Genomic DNA, 15,925 nt, shown 5'->3' on the forward strand with positions numbered 1-15,925 from the left:
TGGGGGATGGGGGGGGGTGGGGGGTGTTTGCGACCGGCCGGGGGCCCCTAGCCTGGCCTCCTAACTGCCCAGGAGCTCCTCGCTCTCCCTCCTCTGAGGAAACGGCACACGCGCCAGGCGGCGGCTGCTGTCAGACTGCTCCTCCTCGCCCTGTTTGTGCATCTCAATCTCTCTCTCTCTCTCTCTCTCTCTCTCTCTCTCTCTCTGATCGTCCGCAGGGGAGGGGGTCCCCGCAAGGGACTTTTTCCGAGCGCTCTTTTGGCACCGGGCCCAAAAAGCGTTGGATTCTCACGCGAGCCCTCTCTCTCCCCGAAACATCACCGCGTGCGCAGAAGGTCAACGGTCGCCGCGGCGCTCTTACTCGGGCGCCTTCTAACGGGTTATGCAAATCGGCCGCCGAGCCCCTCTCCAGACCTCCACGCGTCAGGCTGTTTGATTGCTTCATTACGATAAGGAGATTGTTCTGCTCTGGAGGCACACAGACATGCATTATTCAGGCATACATTATTCAACATTACTAGATATAGGTTTCATGCATACTAAAATACACCAAAACACGCCACTGTCCTCAGACCAGCCAAAGCCATTTTGGCTTTGGGGGGTGGGGGTGGGGGGGGGGGGGGGCAGGGCTGAAATGTTGGTGGACAACTGGATGACGTTGCATCACAAAGACTAAAGATTCTGTTAATGCAAATGTCTGCTTGCTGAAGGACCAATGTTCAGACGCAGCAGGACACCGGCACAGCTGCTGACCCAGAATGCAGCAGAGTGGACAGATGTTGGGCTTGAGTTGTTCTGTGTTCCTGTGGTCTGGTTCTGTAATTTTCTGTGTGCCTGGAGAGGAGACCCACGTGTACCTCTGCTGTAGTAAAACACATCCACTTCAAAGCCTGAAATGAAGACATTTGCTGTACTTAAGTTTATGAGAGGAACCAAATTTTATGTATTATTTTACAGTACCCCCTCCATTTACTACTACAGAGATAATCCCTTCCATACGCACGGGAAAATGGAGAGAATTTTTACGCAGGCCTTATTGTGAAAGCAATATCAAAACCATGCCCAGGACAAACTTTAATCGAAACTGAATTTCACACAGGAGAACAGAGGTGCCAACTAGGCAGTGATTTTTAGTGATAGGAGACTGAGGCTTCATGAATGCCAAAATGGGTTTGGTAGGTAGGAATGTAAATGATACACGTTTCTGACTGTTGATTAGTTGCTGTCTGAAAAGGGAAATTACCGACTAATTGTTTGTTTTTTTTGCTACCAATTGATGTAGGATACTGCTAATAAAACCACACCACTACTTCAATAAGTGTAGATCATGAGATTACTATGTTAAAAAAAATTTAAATAAGCATTGCTATATTTATATATACATATCTATATTCTTCGCTCACAGCACAGGTTACCACATGACCCAATCTTCAATGAAGTGGAAAGCTACAGTCCCATAAGACCGAGTAGTTAGAGCTGTCGACACAGATGGTTATCACAACATAGTCAGACTTGGATAGAATTGTACAGATAGAGGCAGCTGTTTCACTATATTCAAGCCAAGCTGTGATGGTTTTTTGCGCTACAGTACATCGTACAGGAGTATACTGGCGCTCAACAAATGCCCGTGGGTTCTGAAACCCCTCTACCATGCTTGGGAAGCGTGTCTTTCATTACCATTTTCCAATTAAAACTGTCGCAGTTTCAACTGGACAGGTGACGAGGCCACCTTTTCAACTGATAGTAAGTAAAGTGAATGACAAAGCCAGCCCTCCCCCTCCATTACCCATTTAGAGACGTAGCCTAGGTAACATTTAGTGATATTTTATTTTGGAAGGTATGAAAATAAAAAAAACAAAACAATTTTGATTATTTCATTTAACATTCGACAAATTGTACACATCCCTAATTTAGAGATCATGTGTCATCAGTGACTCATTGACCTGAACCAATAATAGTGCTTTGTGGCGGAGGACCTTCTACTGGTTAATAGGAGTCAGGTGACCAACAATACAGGGTCTCCCCTCTCATTATGAGGTTTGTCAAATGTTAGTTTCCCAGAACACTGCCCTCGAATTTCGTGAGGTGGTCAGGGGAAAGTGAAGGGCTCTGACAGTGAAAGCAATAACGCCGCTGACCGAAAGCCTTGCTGTGTCCACCAAAACTGCCTTCCGCACCAAGAGAAGACTTTTGCTAAATTTAAAAAAAGTAACCCACACGAGCGATGTTCACTCTGCCGTGTCACTACATGCCATAAATTTTGTTGCGTGAACCACCGCCGTCCTCTCAAAACCCCTCACACTCCAGGATTGCGGAACAGACAGCCTAAACAACGTCAATGACTGCAGCTTGTTACGGACAAACTTTGGTTTGGGAGGCGCTTGACCTTTAGAACGGAGTAATTCAATAAGAATGCCAGTTTACAGTATTGGTCATGTGCGTAACAAATCATCCAATCAGCAACGGGGAAAAACAGAGCTACCAGAAGATCGGGGTGTGTTATCTGTGGGAGTTTGCCACATCATGGAATGTAGGAGAAGGAAATTCATGAGATATTTTATACAAGAGGAAAACACAATCCCATGAAAAACATGAACAGAGCACAGAGCGTTCAATGGCTTTCATTTCAGACGTTATGAAACTGCAATTTTGGTGCAGAAAAAAAAAACCACTCCCATCATATATGATCACCGGAATGTCAATCAAGCTCTTTATAAAGCACAGGAACGGCAGTGAAGTATTTCCTGTAACCGGCGCACGTTAACATCAATACGCCTTGCTGCAGTTTTACACCGGTGGTGTCTCACTGGAAAACTCCGTCCTTTTAAGAAGAAAACTGAAAGTGTGCCCCTTACGCAGCGTACAGCAGCGAGCTGCTGTCCTTGCGGACATTTGGTGCCACATTTATGCATTTTTGTACCGGTGACTCATGCAGGGAGGCTCGAGGCCCTGCTCTGCGTTTAAACACAAGGCTTCAGGAAGTCTTCCCCTACCTCAACACTAATCACAAAGGGGGGATAAAAGAAACGGCACAAGCCTCCTCCGGGGGGGTGTTCCGTTACCTTTTTTTCACACGTGCTCATCTACGTAAATTCTGCCGTTTTATGCAATTTCAGTCTCAGCGCTGAATAATCCATCTCAGTTAATGGCTAAACTGATTTTAACTAGCTAATCCACTTAGCCGACCGGCAAACATGCTTGCGTTGTGACGTTATCCAGCTGGGACAAACCCACACCCTGTCGATGGAGGCAAACCACATTAACACTAATTAGTGACAAGGCCTCCCCCGCCCCACGAAGAATATATACATATTTTTCCCCGACATATGAATTGAATGGCATGTGATATTTCAAAGCTTATTTTTGTCTTAATTTCATGTTTATGTGAAGGAACCACAGTAGTAAAAACTGTTAAATCACTGCCAGATGCCTTTAGAGGATTCCTTCTACTTGACCACTCACATTTCTAACTTTATATGCCCATTTTATGTATGGGTCATGGAGGGGCGCTGGTTCGGTATTTTGCTGGAATGTTTAAGCGTATGTACACTGCTGTGTAAATGCATCAGACCTTTGCATTTTTGTACTCCGAAGGAAACTAAAGGTTTGTGTCTTACTGAAGCAGTACGGAACTTCTGAACAGAGAAAAATAAGAGGGAGAAAGGACCCTGGTAGGTTCTGGAAGAAGTTTGGAACACCATTCTACAAGAGTTCTTTACAAAATGATTTGGAATTGTGATCACTTCGGTAGGTCTGAAGGGACAGTGTGGACAGTAACACTTGCTATGGGGTACACTACGTATTTGGTTAAATGAACAAGATGTTCTATTTCATAAAGGGGTATTTGCAGAATATTTGCATTTAATACAAAGTGTCCTTAATACAATACAAAGTGTCAGAATACAAAAATGTATATAATAGTAATAATTAAAAGCATACATACAGAGAGTATGTGATACACAAATAGTTGATCATCTGAAAATAAATAAACCAACACATTCTGGTAACTTGACTTCCCTATAACTTCAAAGAAAAGTTCAAAAGGGCCCTGCAATGTCAAAGGGAAGTCAATTTTCGAGGAACTCAGAGGAACTCAGTGATGTCACAAGGGGGTCTTCCAGGACCCTGAGATGTCACAGGGGAGTTCATCAGAACCCTGTGATTGTTTTTTTTCACAGGGTTCCAAGGTTCTCTCTACTCTTTACGGAGCTTACTGAATGGAGCAACAGCACTCCTGCAACCAAATGAACTTAAGAATGTGATGCAGTCCTATCCCAGCTCAGTATCAAAGTCTTAATCTTAGATCAAACATGCACACCCCAACTTTGTTCCCCGCAACCACAGTAAATCCCACACCCTCCTCTCCTGCCTCTCTGCCCCGCCCACAGCACGGAGATGGGCCACACCCACCAGCCAGTCATTTTGATCTGTGCAAATGCCTTCAGGAGGTAAAAGTCTAATGAGATGGTGCTGTTCTTTTTAACAGTGAGCCAAATCCTGGAGAGATAGAGGCACTTCCTTTTGGAGAAATGAGGGGGACAGGGAATTTCATCTACAGTTAACTCCTCATTCACTCATTTATTTCCAGTGAAATTCAGACATAGTGCAATACCTCCCATTCCAATATCCCAGAAAAAGAGGTCTGTCAAACCACCAACTCCACAACACACACCAAAAATTCTCTACTGAGCAGACAAGAAAGAATATCACAAAACGCATCATAATAAAATACTTCCGAAAACTTCAGAAAGAAATTTCTGAAAAAAAACACAGATGTGACTATTTTTTAAATTTGTTAAAATGATTTTGCTATTCAAGCAGCCATACACTAATCACAATGATTTATGGTACACAAATATTCCTCTGACTTTATTTTAGTTTCTGCACAAATAATAATAATAATAGTAAGTATCACCTGAATTTTTTTTACACCAGCTCAGCTGAACACTTACAATTCTTACAAGGCAGCAAACAGTGTTTTAGAAAGAAAAATACCGACATATATAATCTAGAAACATTAAACAAACCAACCAAGATCAGTATGCAAACAAAAAAAAATTCACAAGGCAGGGCTGTCAGAGTATGCGGCTCTACAGTTACACAAGTGGAGTTAAGTGTATTAAAATGGATCGTCCACGCATTAGAAACCTCAGAATCTGCACATGATGTCATGGTGAAAGCAGACCTGATATGCTCAAAGAACAGAGACCGGGCACGCGTGATGCAACACCTTACAAAGTACAGCTTGCGCAACAGAACAGACAACATGTTCCCTCCGCAGATCAGTGTGCTGCAATTACACCTTCATGGCAGATCTGCTGCCGCAGGGCCGAGCAAACAGCCGCGCCGTCGCGAACAACCGTTCCTCTCTGACCAATCGAGGTTCCCGAGGTCAGTCGATGTGAGACTCGAACCCGCAGATGGCGCGGGCGTCCGCGACCGACTCGGGCCTCGCCCCTCGGGCGGACAGCCCCGGTAAACCGGGAGCCTGACCGGGCTGATGCTGCAACTCGGGATTACGGTCCACCCAACGTCCAGGCAGGAATGTGCTGTGCTAATGCGCCGGCGGTCGGTTAGCCCGCTTCTCCTGATGAACCGCAACCTTCGTGGCAGGCAGGGCTCCAATCAGAGGGGAGCAATCAAAAACACAACGCCGGCTACGACCTGCCAGGGCCAATCAGACACAAGACCAATGCAGGGCACCACTCTGATGAACAGGAGCTAACCTCCTCATCAAGATACTAGAGGACTAGAGATGGAGCCTCTGGGATTGAGGCTGTGACTGATTTATGAAAGCACATTTCTGAAAAAAATAAAATAATTATATGAATGCATGAATCATACACACACACACACACACACACACACACACCAATTTCAGGATATATTGTCCATATGGGCCTATAATTGAACAGGTTCAAAATCAGCATCCCTGTGAAGCTCTGCCCTGCTTCATCTGATTTGAACCCTTTTAAAGAGAAGGACGGCACAGGTGAGAGGCACAGTGACCTCTGTCCAGCACGTGCAAAACCATCGCGGGGCCAGAATGAGGATATGTGGATGAGAAGTGGGTCTGCTTTAAAGCTTGGTGCGGTGAGGGAAAATATTCTGCCATTTTTAACTTCCTTTTTAAAAAAAATAAATTTGGGGATCTTTTAGGATTTTTACAGACCACGGGCATCCTAATAACAAGAAAATAAAGGTCTATAATACAAACACCTCCAGAACGAAACCAAACATCAGACTGTGGGACCAACAAGACGCACTGTTGAATTATTATGCTGCAGCTTGTAGAATTACTTATCTAAACTTGTGGCAGTGCGCAAGGATTTTACACGTTCCATCAAGACACTTCAAAAAGCTCTTCTTTGTTCAGACCAGGGGCAGGCAATTCCATTTATGCAGGGCCAGTGTGTATGGAGGTTTACATTGTCACCAATTACACTGGCCAAATGAGCTAATTATCTGAATACACTATTGCTGGTTTAGCCGTAAATACGTCCACAATAAGATTCTTCATGCTGGAACACAGGAACAGCCTTCAACTGTCATTCATGAACTTTCTCAAGAAAGGGAGCTAACATATCAATTACTAAAGGATTGGGCAAATTAAATAATTAAGAGCAGAAGCTGGCATAAAATCTAGAAACTGATATAGTTCCACTTTCCAACCTCTGGTTCAGACAAATTAGCATGGCACATCCTACTGTGACTTTATGGACCAAGCTAGGAACAAATATGAACAGTACTGATGCTTTTGTTGGTGGTTTCAATCTCACCCTGTTCCTCACTTTAATTTAAATTGCGCGAGAAAATTCTATACTTATCATGGCTCTGAAAACGTATTTCTTTTTTACCTGCATTATGAGTAAAATGATCAAAAGGTACACGCGAAAAAATGTATTATGTAGCCCATAACGCAAAGTAATTCCTTGCGAGTCGTTCATCTTGAGTGGCCCAATGATATCACATTAGCGGGCTCTGCACATTTCTGGAGGTCAATTGATCGTTCTGTCTGAAATCTGAACAACCTGATCTTTTTCCACACGGTTAGAATGTGATAACATGACACATCGTGCACATGTGCAACGTGCGTTCTAATCATCCAGTGATGTCACTGGGTCTCTGAGCCGTCACTCGAGTTGAGGCCGCAGAATGCGGTTCATCCAGCGCAGTAAGTAATTACTTCAATGCATAAATATCGTATGCACCATTGTATGAATAGTTTAAAAAATATATATTTTCTATTTTTAAACGATTTTTTAAAGGCTATTTGGAAATATCAAAAGTCAATTAACAGTAAAATTGCCTTTATTGGTTTGAATTCCCCCAGTACAACATTTTTTATAAGTCAATTTAAAGACTGAAGCATTGCCAATAAAATAAACAGAGTAAGAATGTCCATTCAACGTATAAGTGACGCGCAAAATCTGATTCTGGCGTTGCGGTCACATGCACTTTATCTTGAATAGTTGTCTATCGAACGCGATCACAAACGCGTTCGACCCACAAAGACACAACCCTCACCGTTTGCAAAATGCGCGTCATATGACGTCACGCCCGAAGGCTGATGGTTTGAAAAGCAATCACGAGGTTATTCATTGTAACTCCTAACTTGTAAAAGTTGTATCTGACAACAAAATAATTTAACGGTCAAGGCAAAAGAATCAAGTTTAGGCGGCATTAACAGCCATCGCGAACGGCAACAAAATAACATCAGATTAATTTGATGTTACAGTTCTAAATTCAACGTCGACCAGGAACGTAGGCTAATAGTTATTGAGCACTGGCGCTGTTCCTTTCGGTTTTTTATACTGTTTACCTTGCAGCATAATAACAGTGCCTATGCTACCTGCGCTACCACATTGCTCAAATTATAACTAATTCCCTAAACACGCATCCATAAAGAATATACCGCTGCACAATCAACTTTGCCCAGATTCATTCATCCCACGAGGCTGAATCGCTTCAAACCAACTAACGTTGCCCGAAGTCGCTATCTAACCCTTGACAACCAAACGCAAACTGTCAGTGAGAGAAACGAAGTATTAACAAACCTGCAAGAAAAAACACTCAAACAAGCCATTGAAAGTGTTAGCCAGTCAGCTAGTAAGTTAACACGCCGCGACGTCTGTGATCTATGATCTTTCGCAGTCTTGATAGGTTACAAATTGCGACACAAACGTATATGAGCCCCCTCCCGCCGACACCCATCACAGGACGAAGCGAAGCCCATCAGAACTTGCTCGCCCTAACTTACCACAGGTAAAATCCGTATAAATGCCTGGTGTTTAGTCCGGGTCTGACCTTCGGGGTTTATGAAACCGCACTGTACCTATCCGCCATGTTTCTAGCCCTGCTGATGGCTATGCCTGCTTGTTTACTCAGCCAGCATTGCACACCCCCACCCCTCTCCTCCCTCCCCCAATACGGCAAGAGCATGATCACAGAGGATTAGCGAGAGCGATTGTCAGTGATCAAAGCTGCCCATCGCGGCGAAAATGATGACTGGGTCCGAAATCGAACTTGGTGAGGTTAACATTGGGTAAAGTGGACAAAACTAAATGCGCACAATTTAACAATAAACAGCATACTATTCCACAGGCCGTTAGCACAAAAGGTAATACAGACCTCCAGGACACGAAACCAAGTATCGCTACTTAAGCGGTACACAGATTGGTTGCTCTGGCCCGTAAATAAGTGAAAAATAATCACGAGTCATTATTATGGTCCCGTATAAATTAATGGACAGGTAGGCCTACGTTGCTATCATAATAACATAATAGGAATTATAGGATAGGCCTACAAACATTATAATGAATGAATGACTGTAAAATGCTTAGGCCTATGTCTGTGCAGTTTTCCTGAAGTCAATCTGTTCAGTACTCACACTGTTCTGGTTGTTTGCATGATATGAGCTTCAGGCCTAATTCAAACACTACACAGTGAAATACTTTACTTAAATAGTTTTTTAGTCATTTTGAAGCTGATCTGATACTGGCTTTGGAGCGTTTGAACCAAAACCAAAATATTTAAGGTATCTGATAGGGTCTCACAAAGTATTTCAACTAAAGTAAAGTGCTTGCTTTTGCAAGAATCAAATGCTGATATAAAAATATTTTTTAAATTATATTTTCAAAATATTTACTAAATCCGAGTAGAAAATATTTTAATACACCTAAAAACAAGCACTGAATTTAATTACTAGACCTAGTTCAATTTTTTTTTTTTTTAAGTTTCAATATTACAATCTCCTTACGCCTCTCTTCTACTCATTTGTAATTTCACACTGATGACAATAGGCCTGGCAGCCAGTGTCCAGCAGTAGCACTAAAATGGCTGAATAATCACAGACTGATTTTGTAAAAGACAGTTGGTTATACAGGAATCGGCCTGGATAAGTGTGACACGTGCCTACTTCTGCTTTGATTTATTCTGGCTTTTCTTACTCTCTGCCATTTTGGGATAACCGATCGTACTATATTTGGAGGCCGCGCCATCAATACAACGTTCTCCATAAATTCCAGAATGTGCAGGATGGTACGGGCGCTCGTTTGGAGCGTATTTCGCCGCCCGCCGCTCTTCCCCCCCCCCTCTCTGCGCTCCGCCAGCCGAGCTGCGCAGTCATCAGGTGAGAGAGTACACTCTGTGCATAGTTCACACCAGCGGGCGTGCGAAGCCCGACCCGCCAGAGGAAGTCGCCCTCGTGTGATGGGACGGGGACGGTCCTGTAAACCGAAACCCCTCCCTCCCCGTGCGGTGCTCTGGAGCAATTACGCGGGGGGCCCCTGCAGGGCTGCCAACCGCTGCGGGCACTGCCACGGTCGGGATTTATTCCAGGGCGTAGGGTGCATCGCTACAGCGCTGCTGCCCTGAAAGAGGTGCCACACACGCCAAAATTTTCCATCGCAGCCTAGGAGCTGTGACTGGACGAGGAACGAGCGTTAGCTTTCGAAGCTGCACCAAGGACCAAGACTGCCAGCCTTGAAAGACCAGGAGACAAAAAGACAAACAACCATTCTTGCAGTTTCCTTTGTTGTAGTACAAATTAAACTATGGTAGTAACAAAATGAATAAAAACAAAGGCCTCTGCGGATATCACAAGCCGGGCATATTGCCTTTCCTTTCCTTCTGTTCCACCAAGGCAGTATGTTAAAGAGCACCTGCGGTATTTTTCATGTTATATGATCTTGAAATTATAAAATTAGCAAGTAAATGATTAATTTAAAAAATGTATGTAATAATGTATAATACAGTTAAGCCCAGGGAAAAGTGTTTGGAACACAGCTTTGGACCGATGCCCAATCCACACACACACACACACACACACACACACACACCACATAATACCCCCAAGAGCACACAGAATACTGTTAAGGATATTCATAAAAACATAAAAGTATTTCCTGAGAGAGAGCTTGGCAGCTTGGTTCCTTTGGACCACTGCAGTTCATGTGGCACTAACTAATATGGAGTAAATGAAGATAATTTGTTCACTTATTGGATGTTCCAGGGACCTGACGAGAAGGAGACTGACAGTGTGACAAAGCGAAGAAGCTACACAATTTCATACATTTGCACTTCAGTTCAGTATATCTTTAACCAAAAAAGAAGAGGTAAAAGGAGAATATCACTTTTTTTCCAAGGCGTACTATGTGCACGATAAAAATTATTAAAGGACATATTTTACCCAATTGGACAAATTGATTGTTACAGTTCCAGAGCTTCTGGCACCTTTTGAGTGGTTTGGGTGACCTGTTTATCATGGCTTTTAAAACTGGTAATTTGGTCTAATATTTATGACTGGATTAAATTAACATTTTTCCTCAACTCTGAATAACAAATAAACACAGGTATTCAGCGCAACCACAAATTCGCCAGAATGTTAGTGAAGAAAAAACGAACACTTGCATTTAATTGGGTACATATGTTGACTGATTCTGGCCAAAGTTTGCAACCCAGGTTGAAGAAACATTTTCCCTAACAAATATTGATTTTACAAAGCCTGTTTAACTTGAATTTAATATGTGGTATTTACATTTTGGATCATTTATAAATATTACATCTACAAGAATACACATATCCAAAAATAACACCAGTAATTTACAGGTAGTAGGCAATACATAGTTATACTGAGCCAGTAAATGAATATCTATAGGTCTATTCGTGTAGAGTTCTAACTTATAATAATTCATAAGCAGGTTAGGCTACTTTCTCAATTAACCACGACGTTGAAGAACATCTTATGAAGACAAATTAGCTATGAATGTTATTTATTTATTTTAAAATCCAAAACGCTTTTAATATCAAGCTTAGCAGTAGTGCAATTATTGAATAACAAGTAGGCTTTTAAGCAGCCACAAATGACTGAGCAAAGTTTGTCCAAGACTTTTTGAATTGAGTTTTGTGAAGCTTATCGTCACACTCACCCACATATAAAATATGTCATATATAGGCTGTAATATCTGTAATATATAGTCAGTGTGAGCCTATTTTAAGTAAGAAGAGTAACCTATAGCCTATAAACGGTACTGTGGTTTTCAAGTTGCAATACCTTACATAAGGGTGCAATAAGTACGACGAGGGCTTTCTGCCGAACGCCCGATGCGTCAGCTATATCGCTAAGTAGGTCATTTCTCTTAGTTTGATGTTGATTCTGAACTTCAGATTTCTGTGCTTATGTATGTTAATTACTCATTAAAGCAAATGCATATAACTGAATTTGGATTCACCTCCCCTGTGCTTTATAGTTACCATTTGAATTCTACCAATGACACGAGATGTTGGCTGTTTACACGTACGTATTGGTGGCGTGCTTCATAAAGTGAAGCACAACAGACTGAACAGAAACCAACACGAATCAAAACACTAGATTAGTCTATCATTCATGTAATGTATACAAATGATAGACTACTACTTACCTTTCTAAGAAATTGCTGTACAGTTCCCTTCTCCCGATCAAACACGAGTTGCTTTAAGCTTATTCCAGAATTCCACATTTAATACGGCAGGTAATAAAACAACAGCACGGGGGCTGCCACGCTAAACTTGCCTTATTTACCAGATCCAGAATGAAAACATGTTTGTTGTAAGTTTCCGATTCGATTTGTAGCCTACAAAGTGCTACGTAGCGCACGTTTCCCTCGATGTACCAACCAACTGTATTTTCAACTGGTTAGGAGCGTAACTGAGGTTGCATTGGACGCGGTCACGAACGAGTTCAACTGGTGGACTTCCACAGCGAGAAAAAAAAAATCACTTGAACGAAGTAAACTATGGTTATGGCTTTTGTTGAAGTTACCTTTACTCACAATCTATAATGCAGCTTTATGCTTTTTTAAATAAAAGACAATAAAAACGTACATTGCCTACGTAAGCGAAAGGATTTACAGGAAATCGAATGTAATGTTAGTCATTTAGTGTGCACGGCAAGCACACGCAATTGAAAACAAACTAAAGCTATTGCGCCACCTTGTGGTTAATAGTGAATAGCGTATAGGCCTACTGTATTTTCAAACGCTGGGAACAAACGGGAAGGTTTATTTCCAGTCGTATGCACATCTTAATTCAACTGAGACATCTAGGAAATGCTTACAGTTACATAACAAACATTGCTGCTTTCAAAATTAAATAAATAAATACAATCTCCACAATTAATACAAAATAAGTTATTTATTACAATAATACTTACATTTGTGGGGACATTTTCAGATGAGAAAAATATGTTAACTTTGACAGAGACTCTCTCTCCTGGACTCTCTCCCAAATGGCCCAGAATCAGTTTCAGAGAATATTCCATTCCTGAGAATAACACTTACACAACATCAAACTCCACACAGGTACAATGCTACACAAAAACACAGAACAGGCTTTTAAAAGGAGGAAAAACTTGGGAGTGGCAGTGTGCCCATCTAAAGCGCAAGACCTTAATGCAGTGATGTAGGAATCAGTATTGTGGCTGCAACCCCACATTTTAGACAAATAATCATTCATGTAAAAATGTCACTGTTCAGGCCTACCATTTTTAAAAATATACATTTATTTTCACCAGCCAATTAAATGATGCTTTGAACTGCATTCAAACCTGACGTATCATTAAAGCTTATAGCACATTATTCCAGGGGAAAATAAAGCTTTATACACATTTACGCAAATATTGCACTCTCACATGCAACCAAACTAAGAATTATGAAAAGTGTGCAAGGTTTAAACTCCTCAATTCATCAACAGAGATTGCTCACATTTAATTAGCAAGGACCTGAAGTATGATGTATATCATGGGACCCAAAGACATAAACTGTTTTCATAAAATCTGAAACTCATTTCCAAATCTGGAGCTTCCAAAAACACAATACAAGTAGCTTCAAATCTGATAGCTTGGAAGTTTAGAACCCCTTTAATATACAGTAATTTTAGGCACTTAAAAATAAAGTTTAGTTCATGTTCCCTTTAAAGTCAGTAGATGAATGTCAGGATTTTTTTTTAAATGGGGGGAAATACATGCTGAAGCTCAATTCTGACCTGAGATAAAAAGCAAGGATGTGAGCATGTGTACACCTGTGTGTGTAAAAGTGTGCTCTCTGAAATATTAAAGCAACAGCAGCATTGCACATGATGGACCATCAGTCTGGGTGACCATTTGGGGGGTGTGGGGGTGGGGGTTATGAGGACTTCTCTTTCCTGGTTCTTGGTGAATCTGGCCCACTGCCCAAAGCTCCATTAACCCCATTAACTCCTCCTGTGACAAAAAAAGATCACCAAATCCAATGAGAGCTAAACAAGCACTAGATAAGAGACACAATCTAACTTCACTTGACTTTTAAACATTTTATATACCAGTCATTTTATTTTGTCAATTGCAAATCTTCATTTTAAAAGTACATTTTTAACAAACAAAAAAAAATCCTAGAAAGTTCCCTTTCAAATATTAATCTATAAGTGAAATAAAAAATGTGACTGAACACACTGGCAGGGTACAAAGGGATAACATTATTATTTATTGGCTTTAGATTATCTTTTCCCTGGTGGAACGTGAATTTGATGCAATATCCACTTCTAGAACTGGATATTTACTCAATCAATTTAGGCACTCTTTTCTCAAAGGTGCACCAACAGCGCCCTCTTCTGGTCATAATTGTACCCTGCTAATTGCTAGGCTCACCATTGGCCAAGCAAGCTCGTACTGTGAGGTAATCAGTCTCTGATGGGTTTCTCTGGCCCGAGGCAGTGAGGTTCTGCTTTGACTCAGCTCTGAAGCTGTGGTTCAGCCAGCAGGCTTCGGCCGGTGCTCACCTCTGTCTCTCCTGGACCTGCTCTTCGAGGCGGCCGGTCTCCTCAGCTGCTGCTGGAACTCCCTCCACCTGCGCAGCTGGAAGTTAATGAACTTCCACACCATGAAGGCCTGTGTAGTGCAGATCCCTCCCAGCACAGTGACCCTGGGCAAAATGTATACAAGAGAAAATTAAAAGTGCATTCAAAAAAAAAAAAAAGAAAGAAAGTATAACTTTTTCCCCAAGGCAATGATTAGCCATCTAATCAAATATTTTGCTACCAAAAAAAAAAAAAAAAAAAAAAGACATCCCACCCCACATGAATCGTGACACTTACCGAATCAAGGGCATGTTAAAGTTTCCTGTGGCCAGGTAAGGGCCTTGCTGTTCTGCCCCCGCTAGACCAAATCCCACAGTGAGAACGGACAGGGACAGGGTGAGGAGCCGACCAATGACGAAGAGCACCGCCCACACCGCGAACCTGCAACAGCCACAGCTTAGCTCCGCCCACAAAGCAGGTCACCCGTGCCTGCCCTCGGAACACGCAACACTGCTGCAGGTTAGCACTGCACATGTTAGCCACGCCCCCGCACTGAGAATCTGCAACAGAGCGGCCATTGCACATTCCCTGGCCGCTCCACCACTGCTGGCACATCAACAACAGCCCATCCATCTCCCTAACATAAAACATGCCTTTTCCCCCTGGTTTTGGCTTCTCTGCAATCGCAGCCAGTTGTTTGTAAAATAGGCTCTGTACGGTCTGGTTCGCAAGTGCGTCTAAGACATAATGACTCCATATGTGACTGAGAGAAAAGAGGGAGGTATCTGAGGGTCTTTCAAATGCTCCTGCAGTTGATTAAAAATGGGCAGAATTACCCATTTCCGTACACCGTCTCAGACAATAGAACACCCATATCGCACATACCTGGGAGCCTCTTCTGAATGTACACCTTTTGCTCTTAATTGGCAAACTATTCAATTAATTACAATCCCACTTGTTTTACACTTTGTTATTTTTGATTGTGTTTTGTTTACATTTTAAATAAAAAGCTTTCCATGCCGATGACACTCAAATCAAGTTTATCGTCTTCACATGCCCCAGGCTGACGGTCTGGTGTGGGGCAGGACCGCAGACCGACCGCGGTAACGAGGTGGTCCTGCTCGGTCACTCTCACATGCCCCAGGCCGACGGTCTGGTGTGGGGCAGGACCGCAGACCGACCGCGGTAACGAGGCGGTCCTGCTCGGTCATTCTCACTGCCCGGCTGACGGTTCTGTGTGGGGCAGAACGAGACCACGTGGAAGAGGCGGTCCTGCTCGCACCTCACCAGCCGTGGTTCGTGCTGAAGTAGATAAGGCGAGACACGTGGAAGAGAAGCTCCCCGAGTATGCAGCCCATCGTTCCAGGAGCCGTTCAGGTGCCGACATTAGTCCGAACCGCAAGATCAGTAACCAGCCTGTTCGAGAGGCCACAGGGTGTTTTTCATTGTTTTTGTTCCAGCTAATCAGTAACATTTAACCAGATCAGGACCTATTTGTGCACCGTAGCTTGATTGTTAAGTTAAGTGCTGGATAACAATGAACACCTGCACACCTCCCCAGAAGCGGGAGTGCAGACCCCTTATCTAGCCACCGATAATGTGCAGTCCCCCCCCC

General features: G+C 42.7%; 2 protein-coding genes across 4 annotated transcripts in view; both read right to left on the bottom strand.

The window, feature by feature from the left end:
• Positions 1 to 12,416, bottom strand: part of LOC135260817 (nuclear receptor coactivator 2-like) — a 39,471-nt gene extending 27,055 nt beyond the window's left edge. The window contains exon 1 of one of the 3 annotated variants that reach the window (XM_064346432.1): positions 11,922 to 12,416. The gene's annotated coding sequence lies outside the window, so the exon portion shown is untranslated. Of the gene's footprint in view, positions 1 to 8,260; positions 8,419 to 11,921 lie in introns of those variants that run through there. The other 2 variants (XM_064346431.1, XM_064346433.1) reach the window with 2 other exon arrangements.
• Positions 12,417 to 12,653: 237 nt separating this feature from the next.
• LOC135260820 (translocating chain-associated membrane protein 1-like) lies at positions 12,654 to 15,528 on the bottom strand. The gene is made up of 3 exons (XM_064346435.1): positions 14,608 to 15,528; positions 14,293 to 14,435; positions 12,654 to 13,738 (listed from the first exon to the last, which is right to left on the bottom strand). Exons 1-3 carry the CDS (start codon positions 14,619 to 14,621, stop codon positions 13,662 to 13,664), a joined length of 234 nt encoding a protein of 77 aa, XP_064202505.1. The 5' UTR covers positions 14,622 to 15,528; the 3' UTR covers positions 12,654 to 13,661.
• Positions 15,529 to 15,925: the final 397 nt, after the last annotated feature.

Source organism: Anguilla rostrata, chromosome 8 (genome assembly GCF_018555375.3).
Source record: "Anguilla rostrata isolate EN2019 chromosome 8, ASM1855537v3, whole genome shotgun sequence".
Taxonomy (NCBI): Eukaryota; Metazoa; Chordata; class Actinopteri; order Anguilliformes; family Anguillidae; genus Anguilla; species Anguilla rostrata.

Bases quoted from the DNA above. Each gene is read 5' to 3' on its own strand.
- LOC135260820 (XM_064346435.1), bottom strand. The intron at 13,739-14,292 runs GTGAGCACCGGC...TTTTTGTCACAG, and splicing joins CAGGTCCAGGAGAGACAGAG to GAGGAGTTAATGGGGTTAAT.